We start from the raw sequence: 22,519 nt of genomic DNA on the forward strand, positions 1-22,519 counted from the left end.
GCTTTAATAATAGATCATGGATGACAAAGCTCAACATGGGGAGGACATGGGAAAGCAGAAATATAGGGATTTTCTCTAGGTAGAGATTTTCTTGTAAGGACTGTTCTTTTAATAATGCGGCTAAAAATCTAGCTGTGTAAAAAAAAAATCTGGAGGCCCTACTGTTAGCCTTAAAGAGGTAAAGCCTGCATTGTGATTTTTACCTACAGGTAAGCCTATAATAAGGCTTATCTGTAGATAAAATTAATATCTCCTAAAAATGCACCGTTTAGGAGATATTCACCCTGGATACAGTCTGTGACGTCACCACTGCATGCGCTCTGAAGGACCTTGCTGGACCATCAGAGCTTTGTGCCGGGACCAAGGGCTCCCACTCGCAATCACATTGCCGAAGTGTGAGAACCCAGAAGAAAGGCTGGGGGAAAATGTCAGCCTGCCGCTGGAAGTCTTTGCTTCAAGGTAAGTATTTCATAATATGCTAGGATGCGATGCATTATGCAATTGTCTTACAGGTATTTATTTTTTTCCTTAACCAGCCGCGGTTTACTATCACTTTAAAGAAACCTCCAGGGGTTTGCAGTATGACAGCTCTACCATGCTAACATCCAGATGAAAAGAATGTGTTACTGTAAGACAAGTACCAAAGTTGTGGTAAAATGGCTAAAACCATCTGCAAATTCAAATGTGGCATCTCATCCTACCTGTGAGTGGGTGGGGGAGGGGAGAGATATGGTGGGGAAAAGAAAAAATGTGCCTATAATAGACGGACTGCCTCTCAGTTGCTATCTCACCTTCACTTTTTCAAACACATGCTCCCAAAGACACATTTATTATTGCCTGGGTCGTGCTGGTGAAATTTCCTCTTATTCATCTGGTGACAGCTGTCACCTAGACAGCAAGTGAATTTCACACTTTCCAACAGCAGCAGAGGTAGGGCGACTGGCTAAAGGTGAAGATTGTGGTGTCACCTGTCGACCTCTTCACCATGGCCAATCAGAAAACACCTTGTATTCACTGACAGAAATATGGGGCTGCAAATGCATGGCTGAGATGAGATAGGACCGATTTGCTTTCTTTTCAGATGCAAAAAAGAACCATGTAGACTTCAGCCAGGAAATAAAGCACAACCTACCAGACCATTCTCTAATAGTATTTATTGTAGTAGTATTCATTTGAACCAATCCCTTAACATAACCAAAAATAAAACACAATTTTGGAATATATTTCTGTATGTGTTGCAACAAAATGCAATTTATTTACAAGACAACAAAACAAAAAAAGCCAGATAAATTAATGCTAATGATAAGGGATAAGTAAATACTGTCTAAACACAAGAAGCATTTTTATTTGTTTTTGAATTTTGATGTGCTTTGTGCGTGTCTTCTAAATCTGTGCAGCAATCCAGTGTGAGTGCCGGTTCACACTTGTGCGATTTTACTGTGAATGCGATGAGTTATAAAAAGTCTAGATTTGCATGTATTCCCAAAATACATTGTATTCGTGACGGTCGTTCACATCTATGCGTTGCGATTCAGATGCGAATATAATGCGATGATGAAAAGGGTCTTGTGCGAGTTTACAGTGTTGCGTTGCAAATTTAGTCTCCATAGACATCAATGTAAATCGGTCTGGACTCGCATTATCAGTTCAGATATGTGCGATTTCTTATTTTTTGTTTGATTTTCCCCTCAGCTCCACCCCTCCTGAGCTTAATTAACATAATCAACGCAATCAAATTTTCATTACAATCACGCTGGTACTATTGAAAATCACAAGGTAAACTCGCACTGCAAATTCGCATAGCAATCGCATCCGTTCGCAATCGCACAAGTGTGAACCGGCACTTAAGCGTTATCTTTTGTGCAGGAGCTTCCTGTAATAATGACCCCTCACTACTGCTCGCTCTCCTTGAGCAGGATAAATGGTCTTCAGCCCCCTCCTGTAGTTTTCTGCAAGCAGCCTGTATTGGGTGGGGCCTGCCGTGTCGCTCCCAAAGTTTCGGTCTCTGCACACTTCATGTACAGCACAGTGATGATGTCATTGCTAATTTTACAAAGTAATAACAGGGTTTGCAAATTTATTTGATGCACCCAAAGTGGATTTATATACTCTGACTATTGAGGAATATATTTAAAAATGGGAATTTTGACCTAACGTAAAATCCATTTCGCTGATGTATACTGAAGGACACAGCTCCTGATCTTCTTAACCATTGGGTTATACTGCCCACTACAGGAATAGGACACTAGGCATAAAAAAAGTCTGGCTATGCCTATTGGCAGTCCCAGGGGGTATACTCCCTCTCTCTGCTATAGGTACACCATTTTGATGCAAGCAGTGTCAGAAGAATTACAACTCCACAGAGAGATGGGTGCTGTGTCTGTCAATGAACATAAGAGAAATGGATTTTATGGTAAGTCAAAAATCCCATTTTCTCTTTCATTCATTGATGGACACAACTCCTTATCTTCTTAACCATTGGGGCATCTCAAAGCGGTATTAAACATGAGGGGTGGGAACAACGAAAAAAAAAAATTCCAAAAGCTAACTATAGCCAATCGGGTAAACCGGAGTTCAACCAAAACAACTGGAGCATACCTGAAAAAAAACAATCCACCCTCAAAGAGGACCAGGTCCTCTAAACAGCAGCCAAAAAAACCTTGCAGCCAAGAGAAAGCATCCACAGATGCCAAAACATCCACTTTATAGAACTTTGTGAAAGTTTGCACCGATGACCAGGTGGCCGCCTTGCAAACCTGCGTCACTGACGCCTGAAGACGGAAGGCCAAGGAGGCACTATGTGCCCGAGTAGAGTGCGCCTTGACAGGGAATGGAGGAACCTGACCCTTCATGGAATAGACCTGAACCACCGTCTGTCTGATCCATCTGTAAATGGTTGCAGGGGAAGCGAACAACCCTTTCCGAGGCCCATCCGTGAGCACATAGAGTGAGTCTGATTTCCTAAAAGACTTCATAGCTGCCAGGTACACCCTAATCGCCCGGACCACATCCAAGGCATGCAAAGCGATTTCCTTCGGATGTTTTGGCTTGGGACACAGGGAAGGCAACACAATGTCTTAATTTAAATAAAAATCAGAGACAACCTTTGAAAGGAACGATGGACAGGGGCAAAGAACCACCTTATCTCTGTGAACCACCAAGCAAGGTAAACGACATGATAACGCCGCCAATTCCGACACTTTGCACGCAGAGGTGATAGCCACAAAAAGGCAACCTTCTGGGACAGCATAAACAGGGGAATCTCCCGAGAACTCTCAAAGGGAGGCTTTTGGGACTGAGAGCACCAAATTAAGGTCCCAAGGCAGTAACGAAGGCCACACTGGAGGAGCCAAGTGGCAAACTCCCTGAAGAAAAGTACGCACTAGGGAGTGTCAGGCCAAGGGGCATTGAAAGAAGACCCCTAGGCCCGACACCTGGCCCTTGATAGTACTCAAAGCCAGTTTCTGCTCCACCCCCCATTGAAGGAAGGTCAAGATCCGACCCACCAAAAAGAAAGGAGGATGAACCTCAAGAGACACACACCACACAATGTACTATGGATAGGGAATTCCGCGCTTATGGAGATGGTAATTGGCTGCAGCCTACCTCAAAAAATATAGACTATGCGGTCTATATTCAGTAAAAATGTAGGGGTGGTGAGGTGGGTGGCACTGCCTAAAAGTATTGAAATATAAGGGTATAGTACCGATTGAGTACTTATCAATTGTTCAGTTTTTCTGATAGGTGGCTGATATCCTTTAGATACCATTTTATCCAATTTGGCCACTTTTTTGTTCACTGGCACTTTATATTTATACCACTATTTATATTTTTTGCTTGTGTCATAATATTCACTATCATTACCACCTATTGCACTTTATACTTTTTATATTGCTGATTGATTGTGTTTTACGATTGTATTATATCTATTGTGGTGTTAGGAATTCAATCGGTACTATACCCTTATACCTCAATACTTTTAGGCAGCGCCACCCACCTCACCACCCCTACACCACGCAATGTACGTCTTCCACGTACAATGGTAGATCTTCATAGAAGTGGATTTGCTAGCTTTTACCAGCGTTGGCATCACCACCTCAGACAAACCTTTATCCATTAACACCTGGTGTTTAACAGCCAAGCCGTCAAATCCAGCGACAGTAAAGCAGGACAGGAGATCGGTCCTTGGGACAGCAGATCTTCCGTGAGAGGAAGCATCCAAGGAACGCCAGTGACCAGCCGCACCAGATCGGTGTACCAAGCCTGGCGAGGCCAGTCCGGGGCCACTAAGATGACTGGAATCCCTTCTGCCTCGATCCTGCGTAGAAGTCTTGGCAGAAGCTTGAGAGGAGGAAAGGCAAAAACGCAGAAGATACTGACCCCATGGGGCCACCAGCCAGAGGATACCACGACCGAGCCACAAACCTCTGCACCTTTCTGTACATCCTCCCACTCCAGATTCAGGTGAGGGCACACATTCATGCTGAAAGGGGCCTTGTCCGTGGGTCTGGAGAAGCACGCTCTTGACTTGCCAGACCAAGTTCGCTTGGATCCTCCAGAGGAGGCCTTGAAGGGCTACGATCCCTTGTCAGTCGATACTGAGGGACGAAAAAACGTATTTTGAGCTGAGAAGGAGGGCCCAAGTTTACGACAAGGGTCCTTGCCCTTAGTAGCCTGTAAAAGAAAGGTATCCAGGGTAGCACCAAACAGGCGATCTCCTTGAAAGGAAAAATCAGTCAAGACCCTTTTAGAAGTCTGGTCCGCAGACCAGCATTTGAGCCAAAAGACACTCCGAAGGACCACTGCCGAAACAGAGAGCCAAGCCACTGGGGGAGCCGCATCCAAAGAGGTATCATAGATAAACTGCAGCCCCTGGACCAGCTGGTCCACCAGCTCAGCAAAGGGAGGAGGGAGCTACTCCCCCCTCCAGGGCCCGGCACAAAAGCTTAGCCCATTCGGTCAGAATCTGAGACACCACGGCAATGGTGAATATCGGCCTCAGTGCCAAACCAGCCAAGGTGTACATATTACAGGCCACAGGCTCCACCTTCCTGTCACCTGTGTCCTTAAAGGCCAGGGACTCTTCAGCCGGAATTATGGTTGCCTTGTTTAATCTGGAAACCGGAGGATCCACCACTGGTGGAACAGTCCACTTCTAAAGTAAGGACTCCTCATAGGGGTATCGCCTAGCAACTCGCTTAGGGACCCCTCAAGGGGACACTTTGGTCGTCCCCACTCTTTAGTGACAATTCTGTCAAAATAGGAGGGGAAAGGAAGCACCTTTGCCACTCTGGATGGCTTGTGACTCCAGGACCGCCGTCAGTTCATCAATGTATGGCTGTGACCGAGAGGGCTACGCAACCCCAGAGAGGGGATCAGGTGGGGAGATGTGCTCCAAAGACTACATGAGACACGAGGGGGATGCCACAAAAAAGTGTAAAAACACTGGTAAGGGACAACCAACACCACTCTGGCAGCACTACCCAGTTGCCAGTCACAGAGCACCCATCAATCCTCAGCAAAGAGGGAGAGGAGCTCAACAGACTCACCATCCCACAGAAACCAGGCACTGCAGCCACCAGGAATATCTGCACTGCACGAGCGGCGTTCAGGAAACAAAAGGATCCAAGAGTCAGCACCAGGGGATGACGAGGGGCTCCCACCGCCCCAAAGGCTGCACAGACATGGCCGCTGCTGTTTTATATGGCAGATCACCGCAAAATGGCCGCCATGCTTTGCAGCACAAGGCTACAACAAAATGGCGGCCCTACGAGGCAGCATGAGACTCCCAGGAGAAATTCCTAGGCCTTAAGGACAGGCCCAGGCCAGACTGGGTGCCCTTGCAGGAGCCCCCACCAGGTACAGCCCCCCTCCCCCCCGCGAACAGCCGACCGTTCGGTCACAGGCGGTCCACCCCCCGCCCCCATCACCAGCATAGTGCCCTGGAGGATGACCAGACCACCCACACAGCTCCAGCATAAGTGGATGGGGTGACAGATGAAGGGGGGGTGCCTGACAGGAAGGAGGGGAACCCGGGAGTCCGGCTCCCATGGAGGGGCCCACGTCCACTCCAAAACCCTCCAGGGCTAGAGGGGGGACAGCTACTTACCATACCAGGAACCAGATGGGCACCGCTTCAGACAGAACCCCTCGCCAACTAAATGGGGGCGGCTGTCAGCAAGGAGGAACGCTGCAACTCGGGCCGAGTTCAGGTCGTATGCGACCTCGTGGGGCGTTTAACTCAAAGGCCAGCCCCCGTGCAGTGGGGCTATGTTGCGGCAAACCTAGCACGGAGCTGAGGTCTGTGTGCCATCGCTGGCCAGACTGGATGTGACCACTGGATCTAGATTATCCAGCCCATCGCCCAGTCCGGCAGTTGATTGTAGATCTCACAGGAAAGAACCAGGAGAAAAAAATCGATCTAAAAAGAAAAAAATTGCCAGGGCCAGAGATCCCAGCAAGGAACTAGGCAGAAAAAAACTGAGTGACTATAGCAGGGAGAGGGAGTATACCCCCTTGGACTGCCCATAGGCGTAGCCAGACTTTTTTTCTGCCTAGTGTCTTACTCCTGCAGGGGGCAGTATAACCAAATGGTTATATAGATCAGGAGATGTGTCCATTAATTAACGAAAGAGAAACATTTTTTTGTGCCCAGAGTTCAGCTTTAGGATCATAAATCTGAAATAAACAGGAAACAAACTAAGCAGGAAATTACATTAATCCTCAAATTATATCAAAGGCTGTTTTTTTTTCTGTTTACCAGTAAGATACAAACTGGTCATCATGAACTGAAATAACTGGGCGATAGCATACAACTGGCTTGTCTTCTTGTAACAAAAATCAAGATTTTTTTTTTTTTAGTATAGAGTTCAGGGACTGACAGGGTTCACACATCAGATGATATTTTTATATGTCACTGATATGTAAAGGATCATTGCGTTATTACCTTTTTTTAACAACAGATCTACTTTACAATCACCAAAGACTGCACTACTGAAAACCTAAAACACAATTCATGAATAAAAGGCTTGACAGAATTCTCAATATGTGTCAAGATTTGCTTTTGTACTTTGCTTTAACTAAAAGGTTTACTAACAAGCTGCACTTGCCTTTGCAGTCAGTTTTCAAAAAGGAAATAACTAAAGCCAGACAGCTTTTGTTTGGAAACAATTTAGCTTGAACTTGACTCCTTTGACTTTGCTAACCAGTGAACTTGGTTGATCCAGAATTCAATTATTTAAATTCTCCAAGGTGATTTTGTAGCGGTTCATTAATTAATAATAAAACATTAAATTTAGAGATATAAAAACAAAACTGCAGACAAAACAGCAGGATGTTCTAAGAATAAAGACTGCTCTGAGATAAGGTCATATAAGCTACATATGTTTTCATGACAAGGGCAATAATTCTGTGCATACAATGTTAGGGTATCAAAGGTTTAAAGAAGTTAACAAATCTTAGAGACAAATACAATAAAGAGAACTTAATTAATTAAGTTTAACGTTACCATAGCAGAGTGGCTTACCGAACACTACTCTCAAGAGCTAGGCTGTATTAGCATGTACCCATCTTAATCATAAATTGTACACAAAGCCAAGGTTAAAAATTGAAAGTGCAAAGCAAAAGCCATACATTTCACCTTAGCTGCACTTACCTGAGTCCGTAAAATTTCACCTTTTGACAACTGCATATCACCAGTCAGCTCTTTCACTGTGATACCCAATGGCTCTAGACGCTTGCTGAAGTAATTTGTCATCTCAGCTGCCAAGGCCTTCATAGGTGCTACATACACAATCTGTACAAAAAGGGACACCAAGTTGATAAATGAGCAAAACTCACAATGTCATTTGTCCCAAAGCAACCAGTACAAATCAAAATTTATTGTGAAATATGATTCCAAGCACTTACAGTGAAAAAATCTTAATAGTGATATATGATAAGTTGTTAGCTGTGCTGGATAAGTGTGCAGCTCTTTAGAGGACAATGGATTTTGTTTATATAGCCTCATCACTTTGAAAATTGGTTCTGCATCAAAGCTAAATGCATTTTCATAGCTTTTTCACATGGGTAATAAGATTTTCAGGACACAAATAAGGATTGCTATTATAGTAATGAGCAAAATCAAGCAGCATTCTTCATATGAATTAGGACTGACTAATGCACTTGAAAACTTACTATTATTTACTAATAAGAAAGAAAATGTATACCACATTTGAAGTTCTATATCAATTAAAATGTAGTATAAAAAAGTTTTACAAGGAATACAAGCATTCCTGAAACATCATCATCCAACTTTTTGTTCTACCTACAAATAGAGTACACAATTGTATCTTAATAATGCACGTTGTCCATCATTCTCATACAACAGAGCAACTAGGCAAATTCATTACTAACAAGAGTGCACATTAGCCAATAAGTCTCTTAAGGTGTAGCAGGATTGCTATCCTGCTTCAGTTATCAAAATTCCAGTCTTTTTTTGTTTTCAAAATGGGTTAAAAAATGCTCAGGTAATTTTTAATTTTTTTTTTATTGTGAATTTTTTAATTTTAAACACAGTACATCGCCTTCAAAGCGGAGACCCAGGCTCCTTCTGAAAACATTAAAAGTCAGAAGCTACAAATACTGTGTGATTAGAATACTTACCTGTCAAAGAATCCAGCTGTGTCTTTACCCAAATCGATTTTTCAGTCGGCTCTCGGGCACTGCTGTCGCTATCTCGGGTAAGGGAAACCGGCAGTAAAGACTTCACAGCCGGTTCCCTACTGGGCTTTGTGAATGGCCTGGCGGCAGGGGAAAGAGGAGAATGGCCGAATTTTCAAAAGATTTCTCTGCGGCAAAGTCCACCGGAAGTGGGAGCAGGTACCTGTCAAAACCAAAAGCAAAGAAAACAAAAAGAGGGCGCACCGACCTAGCGCATTATCCTCAATAACAGGCTTTATTGTATAACATTAAAAATGGCTACTCACAGACGTAGATGATAGTAAAGCATGTCGAGCTTAACTGCTCAAATGTCCGGGTCAGTCCATGTCCGATGAGATGATGGTTGACGCGTTTCGAGGCTCAGCCTCTTCCTCAGAGCTACTGTGTCATGGCTATCTCCTTGGTTTAAATAATAAGGCAATGGTCCAGTCCCCACCCCCAGGTGGGAGTATCCCCTCCCCCGGGGAGTGGCCTGAGCACCATTACATTCTACCTCATGACATCTTTGGTGATAGTCTCCCCATGGGGTAATATACAATGGCATATATCGATCATGCAGTTAGAGTATAATACAAGAATGTGAAGGCATATGATTAGAACCATATACATAAAAAATATATATATACATATATATATATACATATAGCATCCAATATAGGACCAATAAGAGACCAATAAGAATCAATACACTGCAATGTTAGAGGCTAATAAAACTGCTTCATCAATCCACACTGGGGCATAGTAAATTCTTTTCAGACTAGCAATGGAGGGCAGCTGGAATGTTACCTGGTATATAGTCTCCCCTGGTCTTCTATATGCTGAGGTCTCCAGTGTAGTCCAAGCCATATCCCTGTCCCTGTATGGTAGTTGTCTTCACCATATAAGCATAGTAAGCTCTTCCACTAGCTGATGTTAAGTTCCAAAGGGAGAGGGGAGGGGGGGCGGGATCTGTGGTCAAAGCGGGGGAGACAAGGAGGAAATAGGGAGCCGATCGGTCACTGTATACCGATCGCCGGCCCCGTGGAACGCACGCCGCTAGACAACTTCCGGGTTGTCGCGTCATGTGTTCCATCCGACGTCACTTCCGCTGACGTCACTTCCTCTCACGAGAGATGTTGTATACAGGACACAGTAGCTCTGAGGAAGAGGCTGAGCCTCGAAACGCGTCAGCCATCATCTCATCAGTCATGGACATTTACATGGACTGACCCGGACATTTGAGCAGTTAAGCTCGACATGCTTTACTATCATCTACGTCTGTGAGTAGCCATTTTTAATGTTATAAAAAATAAAGCCTGTTATTGAGGATAATGCGCTAGGTCGGTGCGCCCTCTTTTTGTTTTCTTTGCTTTCAGTATCGGTGGACTACCCCAGTCCGTTTTGGGCAGCAAGACCATGGCCATTTGAGAAGCCAGGATTGAGTCCCGTGAGGAGTGTGGTAGTGGGGCAGGGATACCAAGCGCAGGAGAAAGGTGGTCACACCTTATGGTTTTTTGGACCTGTCAAAACCAGGTACCTGCCCCCTCCCCCCCCGCCTCGAAAGATAACAAATGTGGCAGTGGAGGGGGAGGGCAAATCAGCAGAGCTTCCCCTTTTGGGTGGAGCTCCGCTTTCGCATTTCCTACCAAATACACTTGTATAGTAGGCATGTTGTTCAGTAACAGATAATGGTGACTGCATATTATGTATTGTGTACTGGGCATTATTCTGACAAACACTTACACCCGTAGCCTGTGAATGAGTGCCTTTGTGAATGAGTTTATGTGGCTGCACCCACATGGCTGTCAAATATCAGTGTCCCAATAGAAATGAAAGGGCTGCAATTGAAATCTCATAAATAAGGAGCTCCTTCACAGACTATGGATGTCAGCAATGGATGTTTACTGTAAGGTCTGAATGAGACCTTACAGTAAACAGCATAAGGTACTTGCTAGTTTTTTTGGAGCTTTACTTTAAGAGAATGCCAATTACAGGGTTTCTGTATAAGATTTCCAATTCTTGCGTATAAATAACATTTACATTACTAACACAGACCAGACTTTGTTCAAATGAACAAATACCTTAAATGCATCCTTTTTAATGACACCTTGTTGAATATTTTGGCGGATTTCATGCAAGACCGTTAGCATGGCAATGTTCGTTTTGCCTGCACCGGTCGGTGCACAGATGAGCATGTTTTCATTGGTGTTGTAAGCAGTCTCAAAAACTATTGACTGTATTCGGTTCAGTCGTTTCACTCCTTTGAAGACCAGTTGTCCAATCTGCAAATGGGAAAGGATACAAAAATTAAGGAAATACTATTTCAAGCACATAATGAGAAAGTAGAATACACATAATAAAGCCTGTACGCTTGTGAGTTTGAAAAATAAAGCAATGGAAAGTGTGAAAAATAGGATGATGAGCTAATCCATGTTGTAAATCCAATTAAAAGAGTTTAATGTGACATTAAGCCTCAACAGGAAAAAAGTTATGCTTATTATATTAAAATATAATCATATGCTAAGCTGGTTATGTGTATGCTGACAATTCAACAGTAAAAAGATGCAAGACATTAAATTCCCTTTTTTTTTATCTCAAGAAGTACTCTTGGTTTTTCATGGAGCAGCATGTAGGCAGTATGGATTTAAGAGGCTATGTTGTATGCTATTAAAATACAGTATAGCGTCTGGTTAAGAAAATTAAACAAAAGAACAATGAAAGATTACGTCTAACTGCTGGTGATCACTGTACTTTGCTTTTTCCTTACCATTTTAGGGGAACATATATTTTTTGTAAATAATTATAGAACAGGTCAGAATAGTGTAAATACTAAGCCTGTATCATTTGTAAATATATATGGGCGCATATATAAATGGATATATGGTTGAAGCATTTGCCCGTGACATACGCAAGCTCTACTTTCTGATTAATAATACTGCACAATGTTGTGTTTTTTTCTTAACTTACTAAAAGACAACAGTTTTTGCAGGATAGATTTACACTTTTTCCTACAATATTACTACCCCGGTACTCTAGAATTTATATACTCCTAAATTACTACTCTGGTACTCTAGACTTTTTTCATTAATGTAGGCCAATATGTGTTTCTGCTACATTTTTTTTCTTTTTTTTACTAGTAATGGTGGCGATCAGCATTTTTTGGGGACCAGAGACATCATTACAGTGATCAGCGCTAAAAATATGCACTGTCACTGTAATAAGTTAACATCAGTGGTGATCAAATGGTTAACTGTGTGCTTAGCTAATGTTTCAGTGTAGTAGGGGAGGTGCTTTTACTAGTGGAAGACATGGATTGGTGTTTCTGCTTTACAGATACAAAGGATCCATGTCTTCTGTACTGAAAGAATGACAATCCGCCTTGTTTACATAGGAAGACTGGCATTCTGTCAGTGCACCTAACGATCAGCGGGTGCCGGCGGAGATCGAGTCTGTGGGACCTGCTGATTAGCTCTCGCTGTGTAAAATCACAGTGGAAGCGAGCCGCTGGCAGCACACACTCGCGTCCAAAACCTGGAAGTGCAGAATCATGTATATATACGTGATTCTGCCAAGAACGGCCGCCCTGTAGCAGTAAATCTGCTATGGGGCAGTCGGCAAGCAGTTAACAAGATCATTACTTTTGTACCCTCCTACTTTAACAGAATCAGATACACACAAGGCTCTCTGAGGCTCTAGGCTGAAAATCTGAAAGACAGTTTTGCCACTCTCTTTTAGGAGTACACTAAACTGCCAGCCTTGTCTGCTGGCAGTTCAGTTCTAGGAATACAGATTTAAAGTTAGGTACACTCTTCTACCAATACAAACACACACTATACACTTTTCTACCAATACAAACACACAAAGGGTGCCAAGGTGGCAACGATAAGGGCTCCAGGCAGATTGGACTGGTAGGCAGTCTAAAAAATTGTATTATACATGGAAATGCGTTACTGTCAGTTAGCAATGTGATTAGTTAATGGCTACGTGCAATCCTAGGCTATTGCCAGTGTTGGATATGCGGAAATCATGTCCAGAATATCATACGACTGAAAACAGAAAATCTGTTTTCGGAAGTCCAAATTAAAAAAAAAAAAAGGAATCTTATGGTAAGAAACAAGTACATTATTTTCACAAAACAATAATATAATATAATTTGAGAATGACATGTACCCATTTGATTCATGTTGATCATCAAACAGTTAGCTTATCCTAGTATTTTACCCACTACAAGCACTAAAACAGCTTCACAAGTTGAGAAAATTATAATTTCTATGACCTATGATGAATTGTAGCCAACACTGTGCGTGACTACTAGCTGTCAAATTGTTCTGTCACTCACAGCTCCGGTTCTTGCAATATATTAGGAACCAATCATTGTAAGCCATCACAAAGTAATCACATAGAGGCTAAAAGTTCAAGCACAAAAAATGAGCCAGTCAGTCTGTCTTGGTTTAATATTCTTATTGTTAGATAAAATTACAGTATTAAAAAAAATAACTTTTGTTAACTATAATAAAAACAGAACAGTGTACCAAATAATAAAGAAATGGTTAAAGAAAGTATTGTGCATCCAACTAGGTTAGAAAATCCAAGCAGGCATTCAGAGTTCAGTTGAATGGAGACAGATTATGAAGCATTTTCACTGGTGAGCTCCAAATTTTTCCAGATGCAACAGGACATAAACAAAACAAGTAAAGCAAGAAAATGTGTTATCCACTTTTAATGCAAAAAGCTTTTGCTCCTGTGATGTTACACTAAGGCCCCTTTCATGCAGACAGACTGATCGGGTCCACCTGTCAGTTTTATAGGTGGACTTGATCGGATCATCCATTCTCCACTATGGACATGTGTCTGTTTACACCCGCCAACATCTAATCTGTTCCTATCCGCTGAAAACAGACGGTTGGGGGATCTATTCCCCATCCATCTGGCAGATTGAATGACAATCAGATGTAAACGGACATGCGGTCAGTTTACATCCGACCGCCAATAGAGGACATATTTGTTCTGCATCAGCGGACCGTGCCTGGACCTGTTATCTGCCTTAACAGGGATCAGCGTAGAGATCTTCTGCTAAGTAGGTGAGTACTCCAGTGTGAAAGGAGCCTAAGGTCCCTTTCAGATATGCAGGCCATTTGTTTCATCAGCTCAGTTATGGTTTTTAAGGAAAAAATGGACGAAGTTTACATCAGTTTTTTTACAGCCGCCAGCTATGTCCTAACGGATCACGTGTTCAGCATCATAGCATGCAGATCTAATAGGAGCCCCTGTGCTTCTTCATTCAGAGTCAGTGCACTCTAAAACAGGAGTTATGTTACTGGCCAGATAACCAGATGAAAACCACGGGGAAAAAAGGAAATAAAAACAAAAAGAAAACTAATACAGCCACCACATCTAATGATTGGTAATTTCAACCTGTAGACATGATTTTAATAAAGCTACAATGTGCCTGTTCAAATATGTTGAAAGAGTTTTATACAGTCACACGATATCAACGGTTAGCAAGTTTTGCTAATAAATAAGTTGGGCAAGATTTGTAAAGAAATAAAAATAAAGAAAAAAAAAAGCATTCAGCTTAGCTCTTCTATGCATACACATTTCCCCATGTAATGTCTATTTAAAAAATGCAGCAAGTTCTGGGGAATTCCTCATGATCTTGCCAGTAAAGCAGTTAGCTCATAAATTCCTGCAGTTGGCTGACAACACTGCCACTGCTGCACTGAAATAGCCAGAAGGGTGGAAAAAAGCAGGCAGCTGGTATGGAAGCAGAGTGAGAATAATAATACATAGGATGGAGATGAGCGGAGGGAGCTGTGCTGACACAGTCCCAACAGAGGAGAACTCAGGCAGGATTGACAATGCTACTTAGGATTATAATACAGTGATGGCTGAGTTCCTATTATGTAGATATACCCTCCTTTTTGACCAAGGGACTATAGTCACTTGCATAAAAATTGAGAGAAATCCTAACGTTTATGTCGGTCATCAAACAAGGAGCAAAAGGGAAAAGCGTTCACTGGAAAAACATGTTGCAATCTCAAATTCCTAAGAGGTTATTTGCCATTCCTTTAGAGATAGCTTCTTATACTTCCTGTTGCATCTATAGGTGTAGAACAAAATCCACAAACAGTGAGGGAAAAAAACTATCAGGAGTTAACTATTTACTAAATAATCAAATTAAAAAAAAAAAAAAAAAGATACACCTCAAATATTTAAATGCATTTAAGATCTAACAAACAGAAAATAATAAGTAGTAGAAAAAAATAAAAATGTGTATTTTTTACTCAAAAACACAATTTACACTATTCATTCCCTTTAAGTTTTTTTTTTTTTTTTAGTACACGGTTCCACTGATATCAACATGTCCACCATATTGTAGTAGTTTGACCCTGGCCTTAGTCATACTTTAGTTATGTCTATAGAGACACTTTATCCCTTCTACAGTACAGTACAAAAACATTTGGGATTTCAACATTTATTAAAGGCAACTAAAGTTGCTTATTTGATCATGCTACAGCTCAACCAAAAATCACCTCCTACATTATCAAACAATAAAATAAAAAATGTATAAAAAAATAAAAACCCATGTTGCAGGGATATGCCAAACAATAGCACAGTACGGCAACAGTTTTTAATATCCTATGCCCCTGTGTCCAATATAGTGACTTTAAACTCAAAGGCCCACAAGCAGTAGGCTTAGATCCAGATCATAGATGTTTCCCACATCACAATGTAGAACTACACTAGTAAGTAACATCTATGAAGTCATGTCATCAACAATGCATAGAAGGTAAATGCAGTTCCTATACGGTATATCTCTTTTGACAAGGTTGTTTCTAAGAGGCTTGGTCTCCATAAAGAGACTTAGAAATAAACACGCTTATTCCCAGCTGGCAATAAGTGTAATTTTAAAGTGATCACCTGCCATGCAATATTGCTTGAAAATCATTTTGTGTATGGTGAACAAATCATAGCAGTATCGAACAACCAGTCAGTTCAGCTTGGGTTATAAGCGGAAAACATTTTTAAAGAGCTGGATAAATAACCTTCCACTGACAATAAAAAGGGCTGATAAATATGGCTACTTGGATTATGCTGGCCCATGCACAATAACATTCTAAGCAAAGAAAGTTTTAGACCCTAGAAAATATTTAGCCCACATGTGGGCTGCATTGACTTTGAAAACTGAAAGACCTTTTAGATAATAAACAACCAAAATGTAAAATGTGATCTATTACAAACTGCATTCATGAATTTACATGGCTTTCATACAATGTCCCCTAACTAAGAAAGTGCTCAGCATCTGAGTGGACTGCCTAAATCTGGTCAAAATGCTATTGTAGATCAACCCACCAAGGACAGTCTTGGCAATAGTCTTTGGTGACCTAACTTTCATACATAATAGCAGTATTACTGTCATGCGGTCACACGTTGGGGTTTATTTACTAAAGAAATAAAGCAAAAAGTCTTTTTTATTTACCGCGTGTACTAATTGGGTATTCCTTGCAAAGTGAATTTTTCTTAACTTTACCCCATTCACTAGGCAGAGTGAACATGTCCCACTCTTTTAGTAAAGCAATTGTTTTATCACTTTGTAAAAGTAAAAAGGGAAGAGAGGCACAAGTAAAGACAATTTGTCAAAGGCACAAAATATCCACATCAAGAATAGGTTAAAGTAGTATTAACACAGTAGCTGAAATTATTACTTTCCTTGTCTGATGCTTCATCTTCTTTAAAATCCATCATGTTGACCTAGGCTGGGTTCACACTGGTGCGATGCGGGAACCACAGCAATTCCTGTACAGGTTCCAGCATCACATCTGACTCGCAGGCAGTTCGCACTGATCTCTGTGAACTGCCACGGGTGTCAATATAAAGTTAATGACACCCCCAAATCAGTTTGCAGAACATATTTTGAACTGTGGAATCGAATGGAATCAGATCGCATGGATCTGAACACCCATGCAGTTTGATTCCAAAAAAAGGGTCCTGCACCATTTTGGTGAGAATGCGATGTGATTTTAGCCATACAAACTGTATAGCTGAATCTGCATCACACAGGCATTGCCTGTGATGTGCAGAGCAATGTGGTGTGAATTACACGTGATGTCTGCCATTGCACCAGTGTGAACCCAGCCTAAAAGTGTCACTAAACACACATCATAAAAACTATCAATAAATGTTATATCATATGCTGTTCATAACTCATTCAGCCACTATGGAATTAATTTTCTGTATTCTGAAAAATTCTGCTGCTCTATATTTTAAACCACCTTCTGTTCATGTCCCTGATTCAGCTAGAGATTTTGCAGCTGTGGAGGCAACTCTGCACATGCCCAGTTTTCAGTGAGTTTCAATGCTAAGCATTTCTTCCCCATCACATGTAAAAAGCCCATGTGATTATAGAGTCACACATGTGGGTGTAAACACAGTGGTAAATGACAGCCCAGTCCCTCCCTCCTCATGTCCACTAACCAGCTAAACACAATGAGGGTGGGATATTACATGTAGCTTAATAGAGGAATCACCTCGCTCTTATTCTAAGACACAGGCTGGAGGGGCGTGACACAAACTGTGACTGCCAGAGAAAAAACACCTACACTATTTCCACAAAATAATAAAGATTTCATGTCAAATATATTTGTATGACAATGTAAAACAGTTTATAGACATTATTCATTTTTACTCTGCATTCCAAAGGCTGTTTTTGTTTTCTTATGTTGAACAAGTGACCAGCAGCGAAGGACTAGAAGCTCCTCCTGCTTATGTTTTCCTGCAGACAGGCTGGGAAAGAACTGGGTTATGCGACAGCTGTATATCAATTAGGAAAAAGGTAATAATTTGAGTTTCTAGCTTCCACATCTGAGAATAACGCTAATAGAAAAAATTCAGTCAGCCAGCAGCTCTCTGCTCTTCCCTCTCCTCGCTTACTGGAGTGCTGGGCTGTGGAGGGGTGGGGAGTGGCTGGCTCAGGCTGGATTACAATCCGCTGATCAGAGTTATTAACCTCAAATGTGACTGCCCCCCCCATGCTGCTGCTTCCCTGTCCCAGCCTCTCCAACTTCTGCCACTCCCCTTCCTCCAAAACTTCTCCCCTGCTCTTGTTTCCTATCCCCTTCACCCTGCCCCCCCCCCGCAAAACTTATCCCCTGCAGCTACCCTGAGAAGCAGGCTTTCAGCTGGCTTCAGGTGCTGCAGAGGCTTAGAGGGGATCCAGATATGTCCCCCCCATTCACTCTGATCACCCCTCCACGCCCATTCATCCCTGTTCAGAGTGCATTACCTCCTTCGCTTCCCACCGCCTGCTGACTGGAACTCAGCTAACTCAGCTCCGGCAAACTGTCAGGCTGGAGGGGGGGGCGCAGAGGCTTAGAGGGGATCCAGATATGTCCCCCCGTTCACTCTAACCCCCCCCCCCCCTGCCCATTCATCCCTGCTCAGAGTGCATTCCCTCCTTCGCTTCCCGCCGCCGTGCGGATGAGGTTCGAGCTTGGGAGGGCTTGGTAAACATGTGCCTATCGAGAACAATGGGTGGTCTGATCGGGCCCAAGTACAAAAAAGGACAGGCAGACCGGATCAGTCTGCAGCATATACCCCTGCAAGGCTGTATCTACCTGTGCTCCGTGCATCTCTGTGCAGGTAGTCCCCATATTTTGGGAGGTAGCCGTTGATCCCAATTTGACATCCATGAAGGTCCGGGCGCATGTCCCTGAGCTCACACTGTCTGCATTCCAGGTCGTGCATCCACACAGATATCAGATTGGGAACAGCAGCTATGCCTATGCAGCCGTTGCATCCCAACTGACATAATGAGACTGCTTGTATGGGGATGCACGGAACAACCGTGCACCCCTGTGCAGGTAAACATGGCCCTCACACTTAAGTCTGCCACATGTGAACAATGCTTTAGTAGCAATTTAGCAGGAATTTTGTAAGTTATGTTGTACCTATGTGAGCTAATAATGATTTTAGTGTATTTTTAGTGAAAATAGAGATTTGATGAACATTTGCGCAATTATTGTGGGGCCCAAAAAAAATCTGCTTTTTTTTTTATGCTACAGGTCATGTGCTTTTAGAAAATGTCTGGTTTGGGGGGTCTTTTTAAATTCTGAAAGCTGCAAGTGAAAAATGGTAACCTTCGGATTTTTAGAGTAAATTGTTTTTATTTACGGTTTTGTGTACCTTCAGTTTTCACCACTTCACAAAAAGGCGCACTATAAAATTTACAATTTTTCATTATTTCAATACAGTTTTAACTTGTATATTTAGTAGGAAATTTGTACATTTTGCTATGTATGAATCCACTATTAATGATTTTAGTTTATTTTTAGCAAAAATATTGTTTTGATAAACATTTGCGCAAAAAAATCAGTAACACCTTTTTATTCTGCTGGCCATGTCTTTTCAAAAAATGTATAGTTTGGGGGGGTCTTTTACAAACTCTGAAAGCTGTAGGTGAAAAAGGAAAACCCCTAGATTTTTTGAGAAATTTTTGCGTACCTACAATTTTCACAATTTCTCAAAAAGGCGCAATTTATAATTTTCAAATATTTGGTATTTATTAACTCAATAAAGGTTTAACTTTTATATTCAGAATGAACTTAGCAGGAAATTTGTTGGTACCTGTGAATAATGATTTTAGTGCATTTTTAGCAAAAATATTGTTTTGGAAAACATTTGCGCAAACAATTTTGCAGGCCCTTAAATTCAGTAACACCTTCCTTTTACTCTACTGGTCTTATCCTTATAGAAAATGTATAGTTTGGGGAGTCTTTTACAAAACTCAGAAAGCTATGAGTGAAAAATGAAAACCTTCAGATTTTTAGAGAATTGTGGTTACTTACATTCTTGCAAACTTTGAATTTTCACCATTTTGCAAAAAGGTATATTTAAAAATCACAAATATTTGGTATGGATTAACTAAATACAGGTTACTCTTTTATATTTAGTAGGAATTTTGTAAAATTTGCTGTTTATATCGGCTAAAAATGATTCAGAGAATTTTTAGCAAATATATAGTTTTGATAAACATTTGTGCAAATATCGCAGGGCATTAAAAATAATAGCACCTTCTTTTTATTCTACAGGTCACGTGCTTTCAGAAATATATGGTTTGGGGGGTCTTTAACAAACTCTGAAAGCTTTAAGTGAAAAATGAAAACCTCTAGACTTTTAGAGAAATGTGGATGTTTAAATTTTTGTGAATGTTCGATTTTCACCATTTCACAAAAAGTTGCAATCTAATATTTGCAAATATAGGATATTAACTCAATACAGGTTAGCTTTTAGATTTAGTAGGAATTTTGTAAAATGTGCTGTGTTTTTATCTGCTAATTATTTTAGTGTATTTTTAGTGAAAATATTGTTTTGATAAACACTATGCCTTAAAAATCAGTAGCACTATTTGTATTGTACTGAAGATGCTCAATAGGATATTTTCACTATATTCTTCCCCAACAGCTCGGGTCAAAATTAATGGTTCAGTTAGTGATACCTTTTGTTTTCATAATGGAACCCGACAGGGTTGTCCCCTTTATTATTTGTCCTGTTTCTAGAACCTTTCTTAGCTACAGTAAGAAATAATGTAGATATCAAGGGGGTGCACATAGGCCAGTCTACACATAAATATGCCGCTTACGCGGATGATATCCTCTTTTTTATTCAAAACCCCCATGATTCCTTGCCCAACTTAATCTCAGCATTATCAGACTTTCAACGGGTCTCTAATTTTAAAATAATATGAATAAGTCTGAAATTATGAATGTAAATATGTCGCATTCAGAAGTTGCCTTAATTAGATCATCTTTCGCTTTTCGCTGGCAAACAAACAGTATGAAATATCTGGGTGTTTACCTCACACCCAGAGTCACTATGTTATACAGACATAATTATATCCCATTGCTGAATAGGATTAAAGATCGACTCTAGCGGTGGTCATCTATACCACACTCGTGGTTAGGAAAAATCAATATAATTAAAATGTCTATATTGCTCCGTATCTTGTTTGTTTTCCAGATGCTGCCGCTGGGAGTGCCAATTAGTTTTTTTTCAACTATACAAAGATTATTGTCTAAGTTTATCTGGAAAGGCAAACAACCTAGGGTTGCTAAAACGATCCTTTACCGTGTTAAAACAAAGGGAGGCTTTGCCCTCCCCCAACTGAAATGATATTATTATGCAGTAGCATTAGCCAGAATAGCAGATATAGTTAGTCCGAATAATGTGAAACTTTGAGTACAGGTGGAAAGGGACCTAAGTGGGGTTCCCCTATCTAAATCCCCCTGGATTCCACACAAATATAGGTCATTTTTACCCACAGTCTCACCAATTACCACCTCCACACTGGCCATATGGGATTCTATACATACAAAAATACAAGTGGGCATATAATTCTCCACTAATGCCCATATTAGGTCATGCCATGTTTCCCCCAGGCCTTATGGATAGGGGTTTCAGGCAATGGAAACCAGGAGACGAGCTCCGTATATATCATGTTATTAAAGATAATCAGATTAAAACATTAGGAGTAATTATATATCCACAAGAAGCAACACGGATGGATGAATGGGGATATAGCCAAATGGTGAGTTTTTTAAGTTCTTTTCCACAACCTATACGTGAAATAACAGACCTCAACCCTGTTGAAACAATATTACAAGCACCCTAACCGCACCGACATGCTATATCTGTATTTTACAAAACTTTGTTGTGCATGTACTACCCGGATTATCCGAGATATTTGGCGAAATGGGAAAATGAATTTGCTCTACCTCTGTCAGATAAGCAGAGGTCTAAGATCCTTCAGTTGGCTGTGTCTTCATCTCTATCCACTAAAACTGCAGAAGTAAACTATAAATTATTAACAAGATGGCACTATACGCCATCAAGATTGCACATGTTTCCATCCCAATCACCACTCTGTGGGAGAAAATGCGGCCAAGTGGCAAACCATGCACATATATGGTGGCTGTGCCCAGTTATAAAACCATATTGGGAACTTATTCTGGCCACTATCACAAAGATTATGGGCTCCCCTATACCGAGAGACCCATGGACGGTTCTTTTCCATTGCACAGTACAATCTTCAAAGACATATAAGCAATCTATTTTACCCCACCTATTAAACGCAGCGAAGGCTTTGATTCCAGCAAGTTGGGGAAACACGGAACCACCCTCGCTAAGCCAATGGTGTCGCAAGGTTGATTCAGTGGCACTGATGGAAGATCTTACTTACATCTCAAAAGGGACAGATAGATAGGGGCCACAAAACCTGGGCTAAATGGAGAGAATTTAAGGCTAATTTATACTTAGAGTAAATGCTTACTCTCCGGCCAGGGGAAACTTGTCTTAGACATAAATGAGAATCAAAAAGTGCAGGATTGTATACTAATATCTCCCCGTCGCCAATGATTGACATAGTTAACGGTTTGATAATGTTTGAAATGCTGAAAATATTTGAGAAATACACTGGAATCCCTTTCTCATTTTTTTCTCTCTCTTCTTTCCCTTTTTTTTTTATTTTTAATTTATATATATATATATATATATATATATATATATATATATATGAATATGTTTAATTTTGTATTTATATATTGTGCAATGTTGGAAAATCAATAAAAACTTATTAAACAAAAATTTGTATTGTACTGGTCATGAGCTTTCCGAAAATATATGGTTTGGGGGGGAGGGGGTGGTTTTTACCAGCTCTGAAAGTTGTAAGGGAAAAATAAAATAAGGAATGAAAAAATTGCAACAATGGTCTGGCCAGCTAAGTTTACGAGTGCACAGGACCTGGCAGTGAAAAGGTTAATATGGTGTAGGCAGAGTCAAAGATGCT

At 41.2% G+C, this 22,519-nt stretch overlaps 1 protein-coding gene across 1 annotated transcript in view; it reads right to left on the bottom strand.

The window, feature by feature from the left end:
* ASCC3 (activating signal cointegrator 1 complex subunit 3) overlaps positions 1-22,519 on the bottom strand; it is a 1,118,804-nt gene that overhangs the window by 882,618 nt on the left and 213,667 nt on the right. Inside the window, exons 8-9 of the mRNA XM_082251201.1 lie at positions 10,761-10,961; positions 7,655-7,795 (exon numbers count right to left, since the gene is read on the bottom strand). Of these exons, the coding sequence (XP_082107327.1) occupies positions 7,655-7,795; positions 10,761-10,961 (342 nt within the window). The remainder of the gene's footprint in view (positions 1-7,654; positions 7,796-10,760; positions 10,962-22,519) is intronic.

This window comes from Pelophylax lessonae (genome assembly GCF_965119305.1).
Source record: "Pelophylax lessonae genome assembly, chromosome: 3".
Taxonomy (NCBI): Eukaryota; Metazoa; Chordata; class Amphibia; order Anura; family Ranidae; genus Pelophylax; species Pelophylax lessonae.